Source organism: Xyrauchen texanus, chromosome 10 (assembly GCF_025860055.1).
Source record: "Xyrauchen texanus isolate HMW12.3.18 chromosome 10, RBS_HiC_50CHRs, whole genome shotgun sequence".
Taxonomy (NCBI): Eukaryota; Metazoa; Chordata; class Actinopteri; order Cypriniformes; family Catostomidae; genus Xyrauchen; species Xyrauchen texanus.
In genome coordinates, this window is record NC_068285.1 from 47,998,543 (window position 1) to 48,022,788 (window position 24,246).

General features: G+C 41.5%; 1 protein-coding gene across 1 annotated transcript; it reads left to right on the forward strand.

Annotated features, from left to right (window-relative positions):
- Window positions 1-15,945: 15,945 nt before the first annotated feature.
- csf3b (colony stimulating factor 3 (granulocyte) b) lies at window positions 15,946-19,867 on the forward strand. The gene is made up of 5 exons (XM_052135572.1): window positions 15,946-15,995; window positions 16,182-16,333; window positions 16,608-16,715; window positions 17,183-17,323; window positions 17,482-19,867. The coding sequence occupies exons 1-5, from the start codon at window positions 15,980-15,982 to the stop codon at window positions 17,656-17,658; spliced, it is 594 nt and encodes a 197-aa protein (XP_051991532.1). The 5' UTR covers window positions 15,946-15,979; the 3' UTR covers window positions 17,659-19,867.
- The last annotated feature ends 4,379 nt before the right edge of the window (window positions 19,868-24,246 follow it).

Below are 24,246 nucleotides of genomic sequence, written 5' to 3' on the forward strand. Positions count from 1 at the left end.
TATTTGGACTATGTTTCTCTCACTTTGGACGATTGCTTACATTTTTCTTGAAAACTGTTGTGTTGGCTCAAAACGGGAAGCCTATTCCTGTGAATGTTTATGTATCTTCCCTTGTAACCTATCTTTTTATTTTATTGAGAAGGTTCCACAATTCGGGCCGGGGATGAAATATTGTCCCCTGTGCCTGAGACAGAAGGTCCCTCCTGTCCGGAATCGCACAAGGCGAGCCGTCGAGGAGAGATATTATCTCCGAGAACCATACCCTGTTCGGCCAGCGCAGCGCTATCAGTAAGAGGCAAGACCCCTGCTGGCGAACTCTGGCCAAGACTCCCGGGAGCAAAGAAACCGGGGGGAAATCATACAGGTGCATTCTGGTCCATGTATGTCCCATCGTGTCCAGACCATGGGGGGGGGGATGGTGACTCAGAGAGAAGTACAGGGGACATTGCGCTGTCTGTTTGGAGACGAAGAGGTCCACATCTGCTCTTGTAAAATCTCAACCAGCCTCTGGAGGAAGTATTTCAGGGCCAGAAATACAGCCATCAACTCGAGACAGTTAATGTGACAATCAAGCTGACGACCCTCCCATTCCCCTTGAGCTGAACGACCATTTAAGACCACTACCCAGCCCGTCAGGGAGGCATCTGTCCTTAGCAACCTGTGACGACAAGACGCACCTAGAGTAGGACCCAAGGTAAGAAACCGGGGTCTGAACCACATAGAAAGGGAACGAAGCGTGCAGCGCGTAACCCTTATTTGCCTTAGGGGCTGGCCCTTGGATGAAATCCCTTGGCTTTTAGCCACAGCTGAAACGGTCTCATTTGCAGAAGGCCCAAAGGGTTCACCGTGGACGCAGACGCCTTGAGACCTAGCATTCGTTGATACTGACAAACAGTGCAACCTTGACCTAGCCTGACTTTGCTCAGGGTGTTCTGAATGGACATGATTCGAGCGGGAGACAATTGTGCCCCATCGTGATCGAATTCCATAGAACCCCCAGATAGGTGATTTCCTGAGTGGGAGAGAGAATGCTCTTTTTGACGTTGAGTCTCAGACCCAGAGAAACCAGATGAGCTAAGACAATATCCCTGTGCTGAACTGCCAGTTCTTGAGACTGTGCTAGTACCAGCCAGTCATCTATGTAATTCAGAATGCGGATGCCCCGGAGTGGCAAAGGAGCCAGTGCTGCATCAATGCATTTCGTGAATGGGGCTAGGCCGAATGGAAGGACCAGCTACTGCAAGGCTTTGCCCCCAAAAGCGAACCTCAGGAACTTCCTGTGCTGTGGCAGTATTCCTATATGGAAATATGCATCCATGAGATCGATCGTGACCAGCCTATCTTGATGTTGGATTTGAGACACGACCGCCTTGATAGTTAGCATCTTGAACTTGAACACCCTGACTGAGTGATTCAAGCCTTGAAGATCTAAGATCGGACGCAACCCCCCACCCTTCTTGGAAATCAGGAAGTATTTGCTGTAATAACCTGACTCTCTCTCTGGAAGGGGAACACGTTCTATGGCCCCTTTGACCAAGAGATTTTGCAGTTCTATCCACAGTAGACATGCCTGCTCCTGTTTTACAGTAGTGGAGACCACGCCGTTGAAACACGGAGGGCGGCGAGCAAATTGTATTCTGTAGCCTTCTTCTACTGTTCTTAGGACCCACATAGAAATACCTGGCAGAAGTTTCCATTCTGGAAGTTTCCACGAATGGAGAGGTTTCGTGGAGGTACTGGGAGGGCCGAAGTGGATGATACACGCGCCCCGTCCCGAGGGGGGCTACCCCCACAAGGCTGGGCGCAAGACCGTCAGGGTTTCTTCCTCTTAGAAATTACTCCCCTGAGGTCTTGCTTTGGGGGCCTGAGGTCGACGAGCCTGTCCCCAGTCTTTACGAGGAGGAGCACAACTCACCAAGCTTTGTTTCTGAGCCTCCCTTCTAGCAGGACTGGGGCGGGTCTGGGTGGCCCCACCCCCTGAGTGCGGCGAGGAATAAACTGCCCAAATGCTTCCTCGTGGCTTTTTGCCTCCTGGACCCTGGAGATAACTGTATTCATAGCATCTCCAAACAGGCCAGAAGGCGAAACAGAGGCATCAAGGAGGAAAACTTTGTCCTTATCTCTGATGCCCGAAAGGTTAAGCCATAGGTGTCTCTCTGTGCTAACTGTCTGCTTGGTCACACGGAGAGATAGATACGTGGCTCGACGAAGCTCAGAGAAAGCTTCATTGTTGAGCGTGGTACCCGCACTCAGGTCCTTCAGCAGATCAGCCTGGTATGCCTGTAACACTGTCATAGTTTGCAGAACAGCACCAGCCTGACCTGCTGCTTGATAAGCCTTCCCCACTAGCATGGAGGTATTCCTGCACGGCTTAGTGGGGAGAGAAGGACTTTTTAGGGATGATGCCGAACCCGGTGAGAGATAACCCGCAAGTGTCTCTTCAACCAGCGGCATCATCAAATCAGTTTCAAAGCAGAATAACATCCTAAGCACCACAGACATTCGAAACAGATACAGATTGAAACAAAGATTTTATGATAAGAACTAATCATTAATTCATTGACTAATAAACAAGGGGGAAAAAATCACATAAATGAATTGATCACATGTTCCACAACACTCGTTAAAATGTCCCTGTCCCTTAGTGTATTTTGGGAAGACATCAAGACCATTGAAAATGCATATGAATGAACAAAAATTGGCAATTAGAATACACAACATTACATTACCAATTGCTGGACATTTCATTGAGTATAATTACGACATAAAACAGTTAACTTGTATTGGAATAAAAAAGAGAGAAAGTTTTCGAAGTGGAGGGAATATAGAGAAAAACATTATTACAACGAGAAGCTTATTGGATGTGTTGTTTGAAGTCCAGGTCTTCTTTAGGCATCAATGAGGATTTCAACCTTTCCCCTTTCCTTTAGGCATTCTTGAATATTTATATTGTTGTATAGCCAGCAGCCATATCACCCTACAGCTCTTGTCTGGTTGCCCACTAAAGCTAAGCAGGGTTTGAGCCTGGCCAATACCTGGATGGGAGTCCTCTTGGGGAAAAAAAGTATCTGCTGGAAGAGGTATTAGAGTAACAAACCAAACTAGCAAGGGGTGCTCACCCTGTGGTCTGTGTGGGTCCTAATGTCCCAGTATAGTTATGCGGTCTCTATAATTTAAAACAACTCTGTCTTTTGGATGAGATATTAAACTGTGGTCTCTCTGTGATCATTATAAATGCCTTGTAAAGAGTAGGGGTATACCCTACTTTTACCCTGTATCCTGGCCAAATTCCTTCCATTGCCCCATATCTATTATGGCCCCCTAATAATCTCCATCCCTGAATTGGCTACATCACTCTACTCTCCTCCCCACCAATAATATGTCCCCTTACTGGTAAAAAAAAAAGAAATATAAACAAGGAGTGTGAATAATTTTTCTCTTGAGATATAAATAAAATAATATGGAAATACTCATATTTAAAGCTAATTTTTGACCCTGTGTATATCAGTTAGCAAGTTAAGACTTGCTAAATCTAACTGAGAGCAATAATACCTCAGAAAACAGTGAACTGACATGTCTCACAGATCTTAGAGAACAAAATATATATATATTTTTTTTTATAAAGTGTCAAAGTTCTAAGCATTTTTTCCCCGTTGTTTTAGTTTTTACTAATTTATTGCTAATAAAAAGATTTTAAAAAAAGTTAGAAAACAAAAAGTTGTGAATTACTTATAAACATTTGAGATGTATCTCATCTACCGGTGTTATATTGTTTATATTTAACCCTTACCGCACGCCTAAAATGTTTAGAGGGCCCTAAAATAGTTCTGTGGATGGGGCTTAACCTTTGGTGCTACACCCCTGCACAGGTGGGGGTTTATAATCACATAGTCAGCGACTGGACAGTTGGGCCTTGAACATCAAAGTGTAAATAGCAAAAGAGACAACAGGCACAATACCTGTTAACCCTAACCCTAACCCTAACCCTAACCCTAACCCTAACCCTCACCCTAACGTAACCCTAACCCTAACCCTAACCTAACCCTAAGTTCAGTTTACACTATATCAAGGCTGTAACCATATCTTGAACAGTGGGAGAGACCAAACCATTTTTGTGGTGGGGGGTCACAGTTGTTGAAGTCTCAAAAACAATGGTCCTATTTTTTCCTTTTATATAGTAACGGCTCTGAATGCAATAATTTTCTGAATAAAGGCATAAAATGTGTTAAAGGCCCAACATTTTTGGTTTTAAAATATATTTTCCACACAGTACAAGATTACTTTTGATTAATTGCATGTTTATTTAGATACATTTCGCATGACACAAACACTCTTAAACTGAGCTGTTTAGCATCTTATACTTGAGTCCCGCCTTCATCAATTTGATTGGCTCAAATTACATTGATGAGGGTCATTTGAGCCATCTGGACATATCGGATTATTGGGGGAGACGTTTCCCGCTTAGAAGTATATTGTGGGTACGGCCCTGCATTATATAATGTAATTATCATTGCAAAAGAGCATTTATTTTGAGGTCTCAAATATCTTTTCAATGTAATGTACTTTTCATATATCAATTTTCTTTGTCTGTTGTTTCCTATGCCCAGTTCAGCCAGAAGGATTGGGATAAGTCAAGTCAAGTCAAGTCAAGTCAAGTCAAGTGGTTTTTATTGTCGTTTCAACCATATACAGTTAGTACAGTACACAGCAAAACGAGACAACGTTCCTCCAGGACCATGGTGCTACATAAAACAACATAGGACAAACCCAGAACCACATGAGACTACACAGACTAATTAACATGCCTACATAAAGTGCACGTGCAAACGTGTGCAAAAAGTACGGGACAGTACAATAAATTACTAAAAATGAACAGGACAATAGGCACAGTATGAGACAGTGCAGCGCCGACCAGTACACAGTAGTGCAAAAAGATGACAGTTTCTAAAATGCTAAATGTAAACATAACATACTATGAGATAGTGTTCTATGGACATAGCAGTTATTGAGGTAGCAGACAGGTATAAAGTGACAATAATTAAAGTGCAACTCAGGACACGTGTGTGTGTGTGTGTGTGTGTGTGTGTGTGTGTGTGTGTGTGTGTGTGTGTGTGTGTGTGTGTGTGTGTGTGTGTGTGTCAGTCCAGTCTCTGAGTATTGAGGAGTCTGATAGCTTGGGGGAAGAAGCTGTTACACAGTCTGGCCGTGAGAGCCCGAAAGCTTCGGTACCTCTTGCCAGACGGCAGGAGGGTGAAGAGTTTGTGTGAGGGGTGTGTGGGGTCATCCACATTGCTGGTTGCTTTGAGGATGCAGTGTTTTTTGTAAATGTCTTTGATGGAGGGAAGAGAGACTCAGATGATCTTCTCAGCTGTCCTCACTATCCTCTGCAGGGCTTTGCGGTCTGAACCGGCGCAAGACCCAAACCAGGCAGTGATGCAGCTGCTCAGGATGCTCTCAATAGTCCCTCTATAGAATGTAGTGAGGATGGGGGGTGGGAGATGTGCTTTCCTCAGCCTTCGAAGAAAGTAGAGACGCTGCTGGGCTTTCTTGGTAATAGACCTAGAGGATAAATACCCCCAAAAATGAGAAAGAAGGTTCAGTGGTTCATGGCAGACTGTAATTTGGTCACAGGTATCTTCTTAAACTGCTCTCTCAGAATAGTCTGTGGGAGGCCTAATTAAGTTCCCCAAAAATGATAGGGGGACACTAGGGATGGTAGTAACACTTTTTGTTTGAGCATCAGTAACGTCTCGGGTTACATGTGTAACCCTTGTTCCCTAAAAAAAGCAGAACAAGATGCTGTGCTTTTGCTATAAGCACTATGGGGAACAATCCTAGTTGTGACCGAGCTGAAATAATGTGTGTAACACACCAATGAACATTGACCGGAATTTATAGCCTTGGCTGATGTAATCATTAGATGCACCTGCGGCCAGGCTATAAATGGATACGTCACCAGGTGTCGTCAGATACTTCTTTTTGAAGAGCAGTCCTGGGACCTCCCAGTGTGGCAAAGAAGCGCAGCATCTCGTTCCGCTTTTTTCAGGGAACAAGGGTTACACATGTAACCCGAGACGTTCCCTTTACAAAAAGCTTCACTATGATGCTGTGCTTTTGCTAAGCGCTATGGGGAACGAAATACCCACGCCGCCGCACTGGGGGCTGTCCGGACCCCTACGGTTGTGCAGTGTACTCACAAAAACGCGAGAGGTCTCAGGCATGAGCTTGAGATGTCGACACAAGGGCATAAGAGCCCGGAGTAGCATAAACATCTAAACCATAACATTTTGATGAATGTGTGCGGAGAGGACCAGCCTGCTGCATCACAAACTTGTTCAGACATGAGCTGAGATGTCGACTCAAGGGCATAAGAGCCCGGAGTGCAGAACATCCAAACTATAAAAGTCCAATGAATTTGTGCTGAGCGGACAACCTGCCGCATCACAAACTTGTTTAGGTATGGGCTGAGATGTTGACTCAAGGACATAAGAGTCTGGAGTAGCAAAGCATCTAACCCATAAAGTTCGATGAATGTGTGCGAAGAGAACCCTATCGCAACACAAAGTTGTCATGAAAACTGATGAATGTGAGCGGAGAGGACCAGCCTGCCGCATCACAAACTTGTTCAGGCATGAGCTGAGATGTCGACTCAAGGGCATAAGAGCCCGGAGTGCAGAACATCCAAACTAAAAAAGTCCAATGAATGTGTGCGGAGAGGACAACCTGCCGCATCACAAACTTGTTTAGGCATGGGCTGAGATGTCGACTCAAGGACATAAGAGTCCGGAGTAGCAGAGCATCTAACCCATAAAGTTCGATGAATGTGTGCGAAGAGAACCCTATCGCAACACAAACTTGTCATAAAAAGCTGATGAATGTGAGCGGAGAGGACCAGCCTGCCGCATCACAAATTGTCCAGACATTTACATTTACATTTATATTTATTCATTTGGCAGACGCTTTTATCCAAAGCGACTTACAAAAGAGGAAGAACATCAGCGAATCATCTTAGGGAGACAGTGGTACAAAAAGTGCCATATTACAAAGTTTCACTATCATCAGAATAGTATACAAAACAGATTTAAGTGCAACAAGAAATGTAAATTTTTTATTTTTTATTTAATTAAATTGTTTTTGTGACCGGTTAAGTGCTTTTGGAAAAGATGTGTTGGTAGCCGTTTTTTGAAGATAGAGAGTGAGTTAGCTTCCCGGATTGAGTTGGGAAGGTCATTCCACCACCGTGGATGAAACTGAAAGTCCGGGAAAGTGTTTTGGTGCCTCTTTGTTTTGGTACGACAAGGCGACGTCCCTTAGCCGACCGCAGGCTTCTGGTGGGAACGTAGCTCTGCATAAATGTTTTTAGGTATGCTGGAGCAGACCCAGTGACTGTTTTATATGCCAGCATCAGGGCTTTGAATTTAATATGTGCATGAACCGGCAGCCAGTGGAGAGAGAGACAAAGAGTGGTGTAACATGTGCTCTCTTAGGTTCATTAAAGACCAGACGTGCTGCTGCATTCTGGATCATTTGCAGGGGTCTAATAGCACATGCAGCAAGGCCTGCAATGAGAGCGTTACAGTAGTCCAGTCTAGTTATGACAAGGGACTGAACGAGCAATTGTGTGGCATGTACAGAGAGGAAGGGTCTTATCTTCCTGATATTGTAGAGTGTAAATCTACATGATCTTGCAGTTTTTGAAATGTGGTCTGTGAAATTTAGCTCATCATCAATGGCTACCCCTAGATTTCTGACCGTTTGGAAGGCGAAACTGTAGTTGGACCCAGCTGCACGGTGATGTTGTGTTCAACAGCCGGCTGGAAAGACAAGGAGTTCGGTCTTGGCAGGGTTGAGTTGAAGGTGGTGTTCCTTCATCCAGGCTGAGATGTCTGCCAGACAGGCAGCAATTCGAGCGGTCACTGTGGTGTCGTTGGGCTGGAAAGACAAGTAGAGTTGCGTGTCATCAGCGTAGCAGTGGTAAGAGAAACCATGTGACTGAATGATGGGTCCCAGTGATGTTGTGTATATGGAGAAGAGAAGTGGCCCAAGCACTGATCCCTGAGGTACCCCAGTAAGTAACTGGTGTGGCTTGGATACTTCCCCTCTCCATGCTACCTCAAAGGACCTTTCTGAGAGATAAGAGTTGAACCAGTCAAGCACAGTTCCAGTGATACCAAGTTTAGAGAGGGTGGAGAGTAGGATCTGATGGTTGACTGTGTCAAAGGCAGCAGAAAGTTCCAGCAGAATCAGAATGGATGATCTGGATTCAGCTTTTGCCTGTCTCAGGGACTCGATGACAGACAGCAGGGCAGTCTCAGTGGAGTGTCCACTTTTGAAGCCTGACTGATTGTCATCCAGCAGCTTATTCTGTGAGATATAGACGGAGATCTGATTGAAAACTGCCCTTTCAAGTGATTTTGCCATGAATGGGATGAGAGAGACTGGTCTGTAGTGTTCTATCTGTGTGGGGTTAAGTGCAGGTTTTTTCAGCAGTGGGGTTACTCGAGCCTGCTTAAATGCAGTGGGAAAAGTGCCTGCAAGAAGGGATGTGTTAATTATTTGTGTAAGTGCCGGTAGGATGGATGGAGAGATGGCCTGGAGAAGGTGTGATGGAATGGGGTCAAGGGAACAGGTTGTGGGGTGGTTGGAGAGGAGGAGTTTAGAGACCTCAGTGTCAGTTAAAGGAGAGAACATAGGGAAAGAAGGGTTGCATACATGAGCCAGGTGTTTGACAGGGTGTGGTGCTGTGAATGTATTGCTGATGGCTGTAACCTTATCAGTAAAAATGTGGCAAATATATCTGCTGTCAGTGATGTGTCAGGTGGTGGAGGGGGAGGGCAGAGAAGTGTGTTAAATGTTCTAAACAAGCTACAAGTGTCTGTGGTGCTGTTGATCTTGGTCTGGTAATATGAAGTTTTTGCAGTTTTAACGTTATTTGAAAAAGTTGCAAGCAGAAGCTGATATTTACCTAGATCAGCTGGATCTTTAGATTTCCGCCATCTCCTCTCAGCTGCCCTGAGATCAGTCCGATGTTCACGAAGGACGTCAGACAGCCAGGGGCTGGGTGGTGTAGTCCGTGCTGGTCTAGAGGAGAGAGGACAGATGTTGTCTAGACAGGTTGTTAAAGTAGAGCTAAGTGTGTCTGTGGCAGTGTTTACATCAAGCATGGAAAATACATTTATTGTGGGAAGAGAGGCAGAGACATCAGTGGAAAGGCGAGAGGGTGAGAGGGAACGGAGGTTACGGCGAAAGGAAACCAAAGGTGGGGTCGGTTTTACAATGGATGGGAGAATCATGTTGAATTGAACAAAGTAGTGATCAGAGACATGTAAAGGTGTAACAAGAATATTAGAGGTGGTACAGTTACGTGTAAAAATGAGGTCCAGCTGGTTGCCCGACCTGTGAGTTGCTGTGGTGTGTAGTCTTTCCAAGTCAAATGAGGCCAGAAGAGTATTCATTTCAATGGCCTGGGGTTTGTCTTGGTGTATGTTGAAATCACCAAGTACCACAAGTGGCCTGCCATCCTCTGGCAAGGAGGACAGCAGGACATCCAATTCCTCAAGAAAGCTTGTCAGCTGACCTGGGGGGGCGATAGATGACAACAACATGTAATTTTGTAGGTTGCATTGTAGTAATGGCATGGAATTCAAAAGATGTATTGTTACATAGTGAAGCCTGTGGTGAAAAAGTCCAGATATTATGAATGAGCAAACCTGTTCCCCCACCCCTACCAGTATGTCGAGGGGTGTGGGAGAAGGAGAAGTTGTTGGAGAGAGCAGCAGGTGTTGCTGTATCCTCAGGACGTATCCATGTCTCTGTCAGTGCCAGGATGCTGAGGGTGGACTGCGTGGCGAAAGCTGGAATGAAGACAGCTTTGTTCACAGCAGACTGGCAGTTCCAGAGTCCCACTGAAAACGAGAGCGGAGCAGGTGTTGAAGTGCAAAGCGGCCGTAGGTTGTGTGGGTTGCGTATTGTCTTGCATCTGTATCTTGTGAATGGTCTACAACAGATAACAGGGATGTGCTTGAAGGCATGTGTTATTAGTGAACTAGACATGTTAGTATGTATGTATAAGTAAAATAATAAAAGAGATAGAATAGAAAAATACTTAAGTGCTTTGGTGAGTGGAGCCTTGTCAGTGTCCTTGCTTGGTGGACTCGCACAGGTAGACTCGCTGGTCTTTACCCAAGTAGGTCTTCACACGAGGAGGGCTTGACACGAGGGCCACCACTTCCGCTGCCGCGTCAGCATTAAGTCAAATAAATAACCACTTTTACGAGCCGTTCAGTGGAAAAAAGCAGCCACACCTTAATGCTACTTATCACAACAAAGCTAGTCACGTGGTCACCCAAAACCGAAACTCAGGGTTGCGCGGGAACAAACGCAACTTCTGTACAGCGCAAATAAATTATGCTGCACTTTAGCAATAAATAATACTCTAAAACAAGTGAAGCACTGTTTGCAGACACTAAATGACGATAGTTTTACACACACACACAGGATAACCAACCCGAAGTCTAAGCAAATCTAGCAACGAATCCTACGTGACAAGTTTAAACAAGTCTAACAATTCTATCAGCGAATACTATGGGACAAGTCAACACAAATATAGCGCACACACACCAAACACACGTGTAAGTGACCCGCGTTCAAGACAGTAAACAAACAGCACCTGATCTAGCAATGAATACCACTATGACAATGTTAAAAACAATGAAATAAACACACTTACATACAACTGCAGACACCTGTAGATAGATCGCTTCTCCTGACATGAGCTTGAGATGTCGACTCAAGGGCATAAGAGCCCGGAGTGGCAGAACATCCAAACTATAAAAATCTAATGAAAAGAAACGCATACAGATGCATTCTGGGTCATGAATGTTTCTTAACGTCCAGACCCAAGGGGGCTGGGTGATTTCAGGGAGAAATAGAGGATACATTGTGCTATTCATAGAGGCGAAGAGGTCCTCTTCTGCCCTAAGATCTCACCCAAACTTATTCCAAGTGGAAAAAGCCGACATTTAAAAAGGTCTCGATAACCTCAGGAGAAAGCCCTGTGTCCCTCAGTTGGTACCCTTGGGGGCCAAACAGGAAAGATTCCACAATTCAGGGCAGGGATGAAATATTGAGATAGAAGATCCTTCCTGTTCGGAATTGCCCAAGACGAGCTGTCAAGGGAAGAAATTAGCTCTGAGAACCAAGCCCTGTTCGGCCAGCGCGGTGCTATCAGTAAGAGGCAAAAACCCTTGCTGGCGAACTGTGGGCAACTACTACCTTAAGGTGGAGTTCTTAACTCCCCCGTTGGTATTTTCTGTCTGGACAGTAATTCTGCTCCCACATACGGGCATCCAGGGATATAACTGACCTGAGTGACAGGAGCTTGCCCTGGGCCCTAAGGAGAATCCGACAAAGCAGAAATACAGCTGACAAGAACGTGGGTCTCCTTGATGATTAATGTAAGAGGCTACCGCTGCATTGTCCACCCGCACCAAGACATGGCAGCCTCAGGAGGAGGTATTTCAGGGCCAGAAATACAGCCGTCAACCCAAGACATTGACCGTGACAACCGAGCTGACGACCCTCCTATCCCCTTAAGCTGGACGACCACTTAAGGTCGCTACCCCGCCCATCAGGGAGGCGTCTGTCGTTAGCAGCCTGCGACAAGAAGATGCACCTAGATTGGGACCCAAGGCAGAAAACCGGGGTCTGAACCACATAGAAAGGGAACGAAGCCTGAGGCGCATAACCCTTATTAGCCTAGGGGTTTTGGCCCTTGGGAGAAATCCCCTGGCTTTGGGCCATAACAAAAACAGTCTCATGAGCAGAAGGTCCAGAGGGATCACCGTGGACGTGGTCACCCTGAGAATTGGAAATCGTTGATACTGATAACAGTGCAACCTTGACCTAGCCTGACTTTTCTCAGGGTGTTCTGAATGGACTCAATCCTAGCGGGAGACAGTTGTGCCCGCATTGTGATTGAACTCCATACGATGCCCCGATAGACAGTGTTCTGAGTGGGAGAGATGACTCTTTTCTTGGCGTTGAGCCTCAACCCCAGAGAAACAGATGAGCTAAGACGATGTCCCTGTGCTGAACTAACAGTTCCTGGAACTGCGCTAGGATCAGCCAGTCGTCTACATAATTCAGAATGCAGATGCCCCGGAGTCGCAAGGAGCCAGCTCTACATCATGCATTGTGAATGTGCGGGTAAAGGGCTAGGCCGAGTGAAAGAACCTGACACTGGAAGACTTCGCCCCCGGAAGCGAACCTCAGGAACTTTCCATGTTGTGGCAGAACTTCTAAATGAAGTATAGAAGTGCGTCATAAGATCGATGGTGACCAGCAAAATGAGTTGTAGGGCTTGAGACACGACCGTCTTGACATGCATCATCTTGATGATCCCTTTTAACCAGGAAATCTTTTTTTTTTTTTTTTTTACATAAATAAGAAATCCGGTTTACGGTAGTGAGAACACGCCGTTGAAACACGGAAAAGCGGCGAGTGAATTAAATTCTGACGCCCTTATAAGACCCACAGAAAAGAATATATCTTGCAGACGTTTCCACAATGCCAGGATCTCTGAGATGGGTATTATATTTTAACACTTCCTGTTGAGGGGTTGTTGAGTGTTTCGCATCCTGAATAAAATGCAGGAACAGCGAAAACACCCAATTTTGACGGAAGCCTCTGCAACCCGAAACACCAAGAGGTGGCGGGAATGGAGGGGCTTCGAGGGGGTACCGGGAGGGGTGAAGTGAAGCACGCGCCCCGTCCCGAGGGGAGCTACCCCCTAATCTAGGCGCAAGACCGTCAGGGTTTTCTCTTACTAGAAATTATAATCCTGAGGTCTTGCTTCGGGGCTGGTGAGGGCGGCGAGACTGTCCCCAATCCCTGGAAGGAGGACTTGCCACGCTTTGCTTTTGAGCCTCCCTTCAGACAGGACTGAGGTGGGTCTGAGGCTTGCTCGTCAAGCACAGAACCCACACTCAGGTCGTCCAGGTCAGCCTGGTACGCCTGTAAAACAGCATAGTGTGCAGAGCAGCACCAGCCTGACCTGCTGCTTGATAAGCCTTTCCCACTAAAGTGGAGGTTGTCCTACAATGCTTTGAGGGGAGAGAGGGCTTCTTAAGTGACGATGCCAAGCCCGCAAGCGTCTCTCCGACCGGCGGCATCACTGAATACCCCCGTGCCTCAGCACCCACGATAGTCGAATATAATGAAGTCAAGGGTATGTGAACACAGGAAGAAAATTATATATATATATATATAATTTTATTTATTTATTTATTTTTTTTTAGGGGTTCCTCCATGAGCGAAAAAGCTCTTCATGGAGGTTTTCAAAGAAGGGAAGGGACTCATGAGGCATTCCCTTTCTTAGACTGGAAGATAAAATCTATCCCCTAATTTGGAGGGTTTGGGGGTCTCTTTTTCACGTGGCCAGTCCAATCTGGCAACCGCACGAGTAACAACATCGAGCAATTCCTCCGTAGATTTTTTATCGCGGACGGAAAGCTCAGAGGCGGGAAGAGAATCGCGATCCTCCTCATGATCCGAAGAAGCGTCAGAACGCGCTTCAAGATCATGTGAAGGACCAGCTGGGTTTGGGGAGAGAGCGAAAGAAAGGGATCAACCTGTCTCTTGCTCCTCAGCCAAATCCATGCAAGAGCCCCACGAACAATCTTTTTTATTTTATTTTTTTCGTGAGTGCTGACTCCCGGAACCAAGCGAGGCGAGCGCGATGCACTTTGCCTGTTACAGCAAATCGCAGTGCTCGCACCCGCCCTGCTTCAACGTGAGAGCAGCGTGCTCTTCCCCCAAACAAACAGAGCAAAAACCGATGCTCTGTTTGAGCATCGTTTGCGGCTTTCAGTCATTTTTTTTTAATATATATATATATAATATTTTCTAAACAGAAGGGAAAAGAGAACAACGTTCACTGCACACTGCCTAACCAATTCTAACTCCTAACAGAGGAAAGAAAGTTTTGACAGGGTTTGTAAAACACACAGAAACAGAATCGCTCGGAAAAAAGAGTTTCTGACGACACCAGGTGAGTATCCGTTTATAGCCTGGCCGCAGGTGCATCTAATGATTACATCAGCAGAGACTATAAATTCTGGTCAATGTTCATTGTTACACACATTATTTCAGCTCGGTCACAACTAGGATTGTTCCCATAGCGCTTAGCAAAAGCGCAGCATCATAGTGAAGCTTTTTGTAAAGGGAACTCAGTGGTTGTTCATGCTAGATGTCTCAAACTTCGATACACGGTACCCATATTTGTCTACTACAAATAAAACTCACTTGGATGTATACTACACAATCATAGATTATGTGAGTTAATGTCAAATACAAAGAGTACAGTTGTTACAACCTACCCCACTTCTGGGGTAAAAAGCAGGGGCTAAATGCCCCTATAAAACACATTGTTTTCCTTAAGTGGGGTGGGATGTGCGACTTTTATGAAATATATTCAAAGAGGGCTCACATTGACTCATCAATCACAATAGAGATTAATTTGTTTCTAGAATACTTGAGATGTAATGAAATGCCAAATCTGATTGAAATTAACAGAAATTAACCACTGGTGGCGTAGTGGCTAAAACACAGGGCTGTTAATCAGAAGGTCGCTGGTTTGAACCCCATGGCCACCACCATTGTGTCCTTGAACAAGGCACTTAACTCCAGGTTGCTCCAGGGGGATTGTCCCTGTCTTTGGATAAAAGTGTCTGCCAAATGCATAAAAATGTAAAAAAAAATTTGCCCTGTGCCTGAGAACAATATCATTATAACCACCTTGGGGCTTTTAGCCCAAATGTGGGGTAACAGGCTCCCTTGAAGGCCACCTTAAAAAATATTAAAAATACTTTTATGTTTCCAATCCTGATACAATGCGTGTCCAGAAAACAAACAAACAACCAAACACACTTTTTTTAAGGTGTGACTTCAGCCCCGTTGTATAGAAAATTGCGTATTGCAAATATGGTGGGAAATAATGAATTGAGTAACATTAGCTATAATATGATATCTCATTCAATCAGTGACGTAGAAAAGAGGATTGTTTTAAATTGTGATCTGGACGGTTTTCCTGCAGTGACGAAACTGAGAAATTCCCGGGAGCGGCTCGTGTTTATATCCGTTAGAGACTCTTGCGACATCTGCTCATTTTGTATGACACTGAAGAAGAAATGTGTGTGTGAATGGGGTAAAAATGTGACATGCACACATTTCAATGAACTTCTGAATGATTCACATGTAAAAAGATGTGGCCACAAAATAAAGGGCGAATTTGTGAAATGGTACTAACAATGACTTTAGTCACCGTGGTTATTTGTGGTTATAGTTGTACTACAAATATATAATATTGTACAGATTCAATTATTCCTATAAATCTATTAAACGCAATGACTATAGATTTAGAATATCTGTATAAAAAGTACTGAATATTAACTCCCAAAAACAAGCCTTGTGCTTTATGAAGAGTACTATTCTGAATGTTTTACAGTTGGTTTATGTCTCTAGGTCAAACAGTCATTGAGATTAATGGAATTACAATATTACAAATAGTTGCACTACTATATTTATTTGAAAACATATATAATTTATATTCCACAAACAGAGTCTTGTGTCATGAAATAATTATTTCTTTTGGGATGCTTTCATTTCAAAGTAAAAAATAAAATAATATAAGCCTATGTTATTGTTGCTTTATAATTACGTCGTTCTGAATACAAATTTCCCACTTTTCGTGAGTGATGTAGGTCCCAACAACAGGAAACATTACCAGCCTTTCCCCTTTTCCTCGTAAGTTTTTTTTTCGCAATAATTTAATACACTGATGTACACATAATACGCTTGAAGTGTAATAGCTAGTAACTCATGGAAGTTTCCCCAATTGAACACTCCCAAAGGGTTTAAATAGACTATAGAAATGCCTTGATAAATGCAGTTGATCCGTTACACTTGCGTTTGAAGCACAATGAAGTCCTACCTCTGTAAGTACTCATTTTAAGTATACTTTCATCTAAACATTAGGAATAGTGATAAAATCAAGAGATTTAAAGTGTGCACACTGATCTTTAAATTGGGAAATGTGCGTTCCTGGTTTATTAGCAGCGGGAAGGATATGGAAATGGATCGTGTTTTCTACTGATTAACAAAACTTTATTTTCACGTCACAGTTCTTGCAGTGCACTGCTGTTTAACGCTTGTGTATTCCGCGCCGCTAAAAGTCGCACACCACTTGAAGCCCGAGATTACGGTTGGCATGAGTTTAGCGAAGAAGATTCTGGACAACATTCCTGCTGTACACGAGACATACCTCAAAAGAACGGTGAGCGTTTTTAATATCTCACGACATTCATAAACACACGTATGGTTGATGATTGCTTCAAGTCCACTGTTAAATAAACAGTTTGATAAACGTTATGATGGCCATCCTATACCTCCATAGGCTATACCTTATAATTACCACACATCCAATGACATTAACGGTTTACTTATATATGGGTATGATAAACCCATCATACTTTAAAGTGAGTTGACAATGCAGAGGCCAGCTTCTGGTGTTTTTTTCAATGCTATAATGGAAACTGTGTTGTTTGCAGGGTCTGACCCTTGAACTGTCCAGTGAAGAACAAAACTTGGAGTATTTAAGTGGCATTAGCATTCCTGAACCACCAGTGCTCAAGACCATATCAGAGGACTTCACCTTGGTAAAAAAAAAAAAACACACAAGCTCTTTTAAATGTTATAGTATATAATATGCAGCAATTTCTAATTGTAAAAGTTCAAGTGTACACAAGTTACATTAATGCACACAAGTATTTGCACATGTTGTCAGCTATTCATGTGCACCTTTGAAAACAAGTCAAAAAACTTTTTTTTAAACACATTAAGTCATAAATAAGTTAAAGTTGATGCCCACCAAAACACAGGTGTTTAGCTGAAGAGAATAATGATAGAGCAGGACTTTAGTAGTTGATTGGTTACCTTGAATCAAATGTGCAAACGTTACATTTTTACATTTGGCTACCATCACCTTGGCAGAACCAAATGTCTTTGAATGCTCTGAACCAAGAGTTGATGCACAGTAATGAAATTGACGATGACATGTAAAGAATGTTACTAAGAGTTCTTTGCCTCTATAATTGTATTATTATTCGTATTATTATATTTACAGGAGATGAGCTTGAGCCGTATTGTAGAGGGTTTGGAATTACACCATGCACTTCTGCAGAGAATCAGTGAATCCTTGACCTCCACAGAAAAACTGAACCTTCTTCTTGCAGATATTAGTGAACTGTCTGCTCAGGTCAAAAAGGTATTATTTTACTTCTGAGCATCCTGACATTTTTGACAGACAGACGACGGACAGACAGACAGATTACTTCCATATATTATCTAATAGTAGTTATGATTTTAATGATCGTTTTGTTTTTGAAGACTAACAACCTAATATTGTGCTATCTTCTTGCTCAGATGCAACAGTTGGCTCAGATATCCAGTAAAGTATCCCAGAAAGCTTTTCCAGATCTCTCTCCAAGCCTTGACAGCAATTATCAAGTCCAAGTGATCACACATCTTTCACTGCAGCAGCTGCGCAGCTTTACACAGGATGTTTTCCGCAGTCTACGCCAAATCGCTGTCTCCAACTAGGTTTATAGAACAGTTATTCCAAGAGTGCAGATATTCAAGAAAACCACTGGGATGTTCACTGTTTGTATCACTCAGATAATAGTATGAGAGCTGTACAAAGTGGAGGCAGGATTTTTAAATTTTTTTATTGTAAGTGCCAATGTTTTCTTTTGCGAGTGGAATCAAAGCAGGGAACAGAGTTATGTGATTTTGCTTGCAGCAGGTTTTTACATGTAAGAGTTTTTGTAGGGATTTTGCAAGGAAGGTCTGGGTTTCTCTCAATTGTGAGCATGGAAGGGAAAATGGAAAACCTGGAGTGGTGCTAGAGACAAGCGATTACATAACACTTTGAATGGAGATGGGAAAAGGAAATCTCTGTCACACATTCCATGTACATGTGCTTTTCCAGCCCGTATGTGTAATTGCAGGCCTATTTTCATGATCCTCAATTTCTCACTAGACCAATTTAGAATGCTTAGCTAAGTTTGCAACACCTCTTTGGACCCTTTTCACAGACTGATGACGCATTTCCGCTTTTTTATATTTGCAATTGTTTTAATTCATGTACATTTATAACATTATACTTTGTATTATATTACCCTGGAATTGGCTTTAAAACCAAGTTAACAGCCGTGATGAGGCTTCTATTTGCAGCTACTGAGAGTGACAGTAAATGTGTCGTCATTCTCTCATCTGACTGCTGTAATGAAGCACTCTATTTTTTATTTGAAAAGCTAAAAAAGCATAATATTGGATTTTTTCTTTTGCTGTTGAAGCAAACACATAAGCAAAAATTATATTTGCTATGGTATCCCATTCACTGCTCTAAGTTTACCCTGCTATTATTTACTTCTGCATTACAAACCCAGATGTGTGAAGAGTCCATTGTTTTAAAGGAATGTATTTATCTATTTATTTATAACTTAATGAATATTTAATATTGTTTGTATTTATTTATTTTGTTATTTATATTGTGTGGTTGTACCCTGTGGGTGCTGTGATGTTTGTGGATTTCTATTAAACATGAATACATTTATATTTATTACTGATTACATATTGTTAAACCATTTTGTGAATTACAATAAAACAAGGGTCTTCAATAGAGGGTTCGCAAATTTGAGTTTGATCCACCATTGGCACTTGTATTAATCACACAAACACGCGAGCGATAACTACAGATAAGTGTGTGAATTTTAATCCATCGACAGGTTCCCCGCACATACATGAATCCTTGCTCACATTCGCGCATCCAGCTGTATTTAGTTATGAACTGATTGGAACGCCAAACTATTAAAGTTTTACGGTGGCCCAGTAGTGCACAACACAACGAAATTCAAAAAGCAAACAAAAGTTCACAACACAACGGAAACAAGCCACAACACAACGCAAAAAAGCCGCAACACAACAGAAACAAGCCACAACACAACGGAATAGCCACAACACAACGGAAATGATCCGGACCACTAGGGGGCAGCGTCGGCACTAAATGACTAAATTTTGACTGTCTGATCAGCCTCACGTTCTGTTCCTGTCAATCATACACAAGGTGTCAACCATTTATACGGCATGAGGGAGGGGCCGAGCCATCACACACTCACACACACACACACACACACACACACACAGCGTCAAACTCGGAGGAGAGGAGAGGAAAAACACATGTGAAAACAAAGCAAAAGCAGGAAAATGAGTCGGAAGAACAGCAGCATTTGGAACCACTTTAATGATGTGGACAATGTTAAAGCACAGTGTAGAATTTGCCAAAAAAAAATATCGCATAAAGCCGGTTCTACGCACAACCTACACCGGCATATGCGAACTGTGCACCCAACTGTGAAGCTAGCGGAGCTTCGAGAAACAGCTTTTTCTTTAATATGGGTTCTATTATGTTCAGATTGTATTTGTTTTGAATGTTGTTTCTATACATTAAAAAGTTCTAATGCAAATGCTTAATAGTATTATTTTTTCATAACAAATCAATGCATTTTTAAAGAAATTGTGAGACATTGCGAGTATAAGTTCATTTAATAATTGAATTAGAATTGTTTTCACACCTATCATAGAGAAAACATTTTTTTTTTAAAGAGCCGTTTGTGAGCCAAAAGAGCCAGCTCTTTTCAGTGAGCTGAGTCAAATGAGCCGACTCACGAAAAAGAGCCGGATTGCCCATCACTAATCCAGACCGCCAGCGATAACGCATGGGAGATTGAGAGCAATTTACCGTTTCCGGAGACCACCTGTCCCCCTAGTGGTCGGGAGCATTTCCGTTGTGTTGTGGCTATTTCGTTGTGTTGTGGCTTGTTTCCGTTGTGTTGCGGCTTTTTTGCGTTGTGTTGTGAACTTATGTTTGCTTTTTGAATTTCGTTGTGTTGTGCACTACTGGGCCACCGTAAAGTTTGACGAAACTTTTTTTTTTTTTTATTAAACAGAAATCGAATACAAACATTTATGGCACAATTCAATAATCATCCATATGTTTTCCGTGTTGATACAGCATATGTAAAAACAAACCACACACAATGAAATAAATAGATTTAAAAAAAAAATAAAAAATTAAGAGTGAGGATCTTAATCTAGTAACAAAAATATGTTCAAGGCAGAAAAAAGTTTAATGGCATTTCTGTCTGTCATCCATTGAAGAGATTTTGCAAATAACTTCAGATCATTCTTCCAACCGTTGAAATGGGGTTTAATCTTTAAATATTTACATCTGTGGATAAAGTGTTTACCTAAAACAATCAGGTTATTAATCAAAAATTCTAAGTTCTTATCTTTTAAAAACACTCCAACTTTAATTGAGATCACATTTAAAGGATGTAGCGATATACCTTTAGATTGAATCCAACTTTGAAATGAAAGCCACAATTCGTGTACAAATTCACAATGAAAGAAAATATGTTCTACCATTTCGATTTCTTTCTCACAAAATCCACAAGAATTGTTCTCCCAATTAAATCTCTCATGTAAAAAAACATTAGATGGATAAATGTCATTCAAGATTTTAAATGTCACTTCTTTAGCCTTAGGAAACATTGGAAAAGATAAATACCGCTTCCTTATTTTTTTTGCCTCTTCATCACTGAAATCTCGAAGAACATATTTTCTTTTCAGTTGACTCGGGTAATACTGTTTGGATAACACATTTCTAATAAACTTATTTGTAAACTGTTTGCTATTTAAATTTATACCTTCAATACCAAGTGGTCTCATTTCTGGTAGAGTGTTAGAGTATATTACAAACTGTTGAATCATCGTTTTCAGGGGTGCTGGAATGGACTTTATCACTTTATTGTATTCTCTAATTTGGCACTGGAAATTATATTTATCACAAAAATCTCCGTAGTACATCAAATTACCAAAATTATCCATCAAATGTGTTACTGCCCATATTCCTTTTTCCATCCAAGTCCCTAGAAACAAGGATTTTCTGTTACTCAAAATATACCTGTTGTTCCACAGGGGTGAATTATGTGGTGTAAAATTATGTTTAAAAATTAGGTTCAGTACAGAATAACTTGTTGATGGAAATCAGATAATTTTACAGGTAATTTGTATAAATCATAATCACAACGCAATAGAAAATCAATTCCACCCATCTTTTGAAAAATTGCATTCGGTATGCTAAACCAAAAGGAGTCATTGTGACCAACAAAGGAATTCAGCCACTTCAGTTTTAGTACACCATTCATCACAGAAAAATCTATGACATTCATGCCCCCCCTTCAATACTCGTAATCATGTCAGCTTTTCTGATGTAATGGCATTTGTCCTTCCAAATAAAGTTGAAGTTTATCTTGTTTAATAATTTGATCATGTTGTCTGAAATTTCTAATGAAAAGGCAGGGTAAATAGCTCTTGATATACTCTCCATCTTGGATAGTATAACCCTGCCGAAAATTGTTATATCCCTTTGTAACCAGGAATTCAATATTACTTTACATTTATTAATATTTCTAAGAATGTTTTCTTTTTCCCTTATTTCTGGTGACTGTGATGCCCAAATATTTGACTTCTGTTTTAACCTGTATGTTTTCAATTAAGTGAGCTGGTTGATCATGCAAAGCAAGAATTTCACATTTATTAGTGTTTAATCTAACACCTGATGCTTTCGAGAATTGACTTATTGAATCTAACGCTGTGGAAATTTGCCTTTTGTCTTTTAGAAATAAAGTTGTGTCGTCAGCAAATTGACTTATTATGATGTGTTTTCCCATAATGTTAAAGCCATCAGAGTTCTTAATTCTAATCATAATAGACAGTAGTTCTGCGACCATTATAAATAATAAAGGAGAACTGTTGCAGCCTTGTCTCTTGACTAAGAATTGTGCGCATGTGCCATGCTCCAGAGATACACAGCTGTTAATATCCTTGTAAAGTAGGCTAATTATATTTGAGAATTTTTGTCCAAAACCAAAGTGATTTAATGCTTCTAATATAAAAGGATGTTCTACCGAATCAAAAGCTTTGTATAAATCTAAAAATACAATGAAACCCTGTTCTACAAATGTATGATTGTAATCAATTAAGTCTAGTACCAGTCGTACGTTATTATGGATATATCTTCCCGCAAGGAAGCCAGATTGAGTTTCATTTATTATTTGGGGCAGGCCTTTTTTCATTTTAGCTGCAATAATTCCGGATAATAATTTATAATCGGTATTAAGAAGTGTAATAGGTCTTAGATTATCTAACAATCTTTTATCTTTGCCATGTTTAGGAATAAGTATTATTAAACCTTGCTTCATGCTTGTCATTAATTCGTTCTTCTCTATGCATTCTTGGATTGCCTTAAATAACACCTGTCTGATATCTTTCCAAAAGAATCTATAGAAGTCGACTGTGAGCCCGTCGGTACCAGGGGATTTATTCAATGCCAATTTCAAGCTCATATCATCCAGTTCTTCTATTTTTATATCCGACTCACAAAATTCTTTAAACGAATCATCAATCTTGGGTATGAAGTCCTTAATTTTATTTAGAAAAGTTGAGGAATCTAATTGAGAATATGCAGATGTGTAGAGATTATTATAAAAAGTGAAAACTTCCTTTTCAATAGTTTTATTATCTTTACACACTACTCCATTTATCAGTAAACTTGATATTGCCGTATTTTCCTGTCTTCTCTTCTCTAAATTGCAGAAATATGAGGTGTTCTTTTCTCCTTCTTCTAACCACTTTGCTCGAGATCTCACAAAAGCACCTTGAGCTCTTTTGCAATACATATCATCTAGTCTGGTTTGCAATATCAATAGTTTTTCTTTCTCTTCACTATTTAATTCTACCTTATCACAGTACTTACTAATTTCCTGGAACAGATTACATTCTTCTCTTCTTTTTTCCATGGCAAACTCCTTACTAAACTTTATGGAACATTGTCTAATTCTATATTTTATAAATTCCCATTTATTGCAAAAACTGTCTATGGTCTCATTATTTTCAGTTTCAATTATTATTTCTTTTATCTTTCTACAATATTCTTTGTTTTTTAACAGACCGGTATTACATTTCCAATAGCCTTTATTTTTCCTTATTCTATCAACCAGATTTAATTTCATTTCTACAATACAATGATCTGTTAATGGGGCTTTAGAAATCAAGATGTCTGAGGCAAATTCTCTAAGCGAGTAATCAACAAGCCAGTAGTCAGTCCTGGATTTACAGGTGTTATTAGGTTTAAACCAGGAGTATTGTTTTACTCCTGAATTTAAACTTCTCCAGATATCTACCAGGTGATTTTTATTCATAAATTCCCCAATTGCATGATTAAAGTGGTAGCTGTCAAATTTAGTGGGCCATCTATCTTCCCATTCATCGGGTGTCACATTCCAGTCACCTCCCATTAGAATAAAGTCTGTTGGATAGAATATTTTTAGCTCTGATAAAGTGTTTGTAATATCTTCCAACATTTTTTTTTATTTTGGGCAGTAGTTCTATGACCGTACACGTTAGTTAATATGAAAAAAAATGACTATCCATTTTTAAAACCACCATCAGCCAATGACCTTGGCTATCTTTCCTGCATGTAATTATATCACCTGGGAACCTATTGAAACAAATTGCCACACCAGCAGACTTATTGGTCCCATGACTAAATAATATTCGATCACCCCATTGGTTAGACCAAAACTTAACATCCACTTCGGAAGAATGAGTTTCTTGTAATAAAAGACATTGTGGTTTTCGCCCTTTACAAAATAAAAATAGTGCCTTTCTTTAGACCAAATCTTTTAGACCTCTCACATTTAACGAAGCAAAAGAGACTGAACAGTTGAACATTGCTAAAGATAATGAATAACTATAGAACAAAGATAATGAAAATAAAAAAACAATAAAGAACTTAGTTCAAATCTTATTTACGCTGATTCACAATTACAAAAATAGTCCCATGTCCTCTTAACACACTCTTTTTTTATCTAGTGCAAGTAGATCAAACCATTCCTTCGTTTAACCGATCCGTCGACCCTCTATGTATCCATGCGGTCCGCGGTAGTAAGCACGCTTTCCATCCCGACGAGCCTGTTCAATCTGAGGCCACAGTTTTTTCCTTGCCTCCCTATCCTCTATCGGTAGCATCTCCGCGAGGCGGACTCCTTTCTCTCTGCACACCGG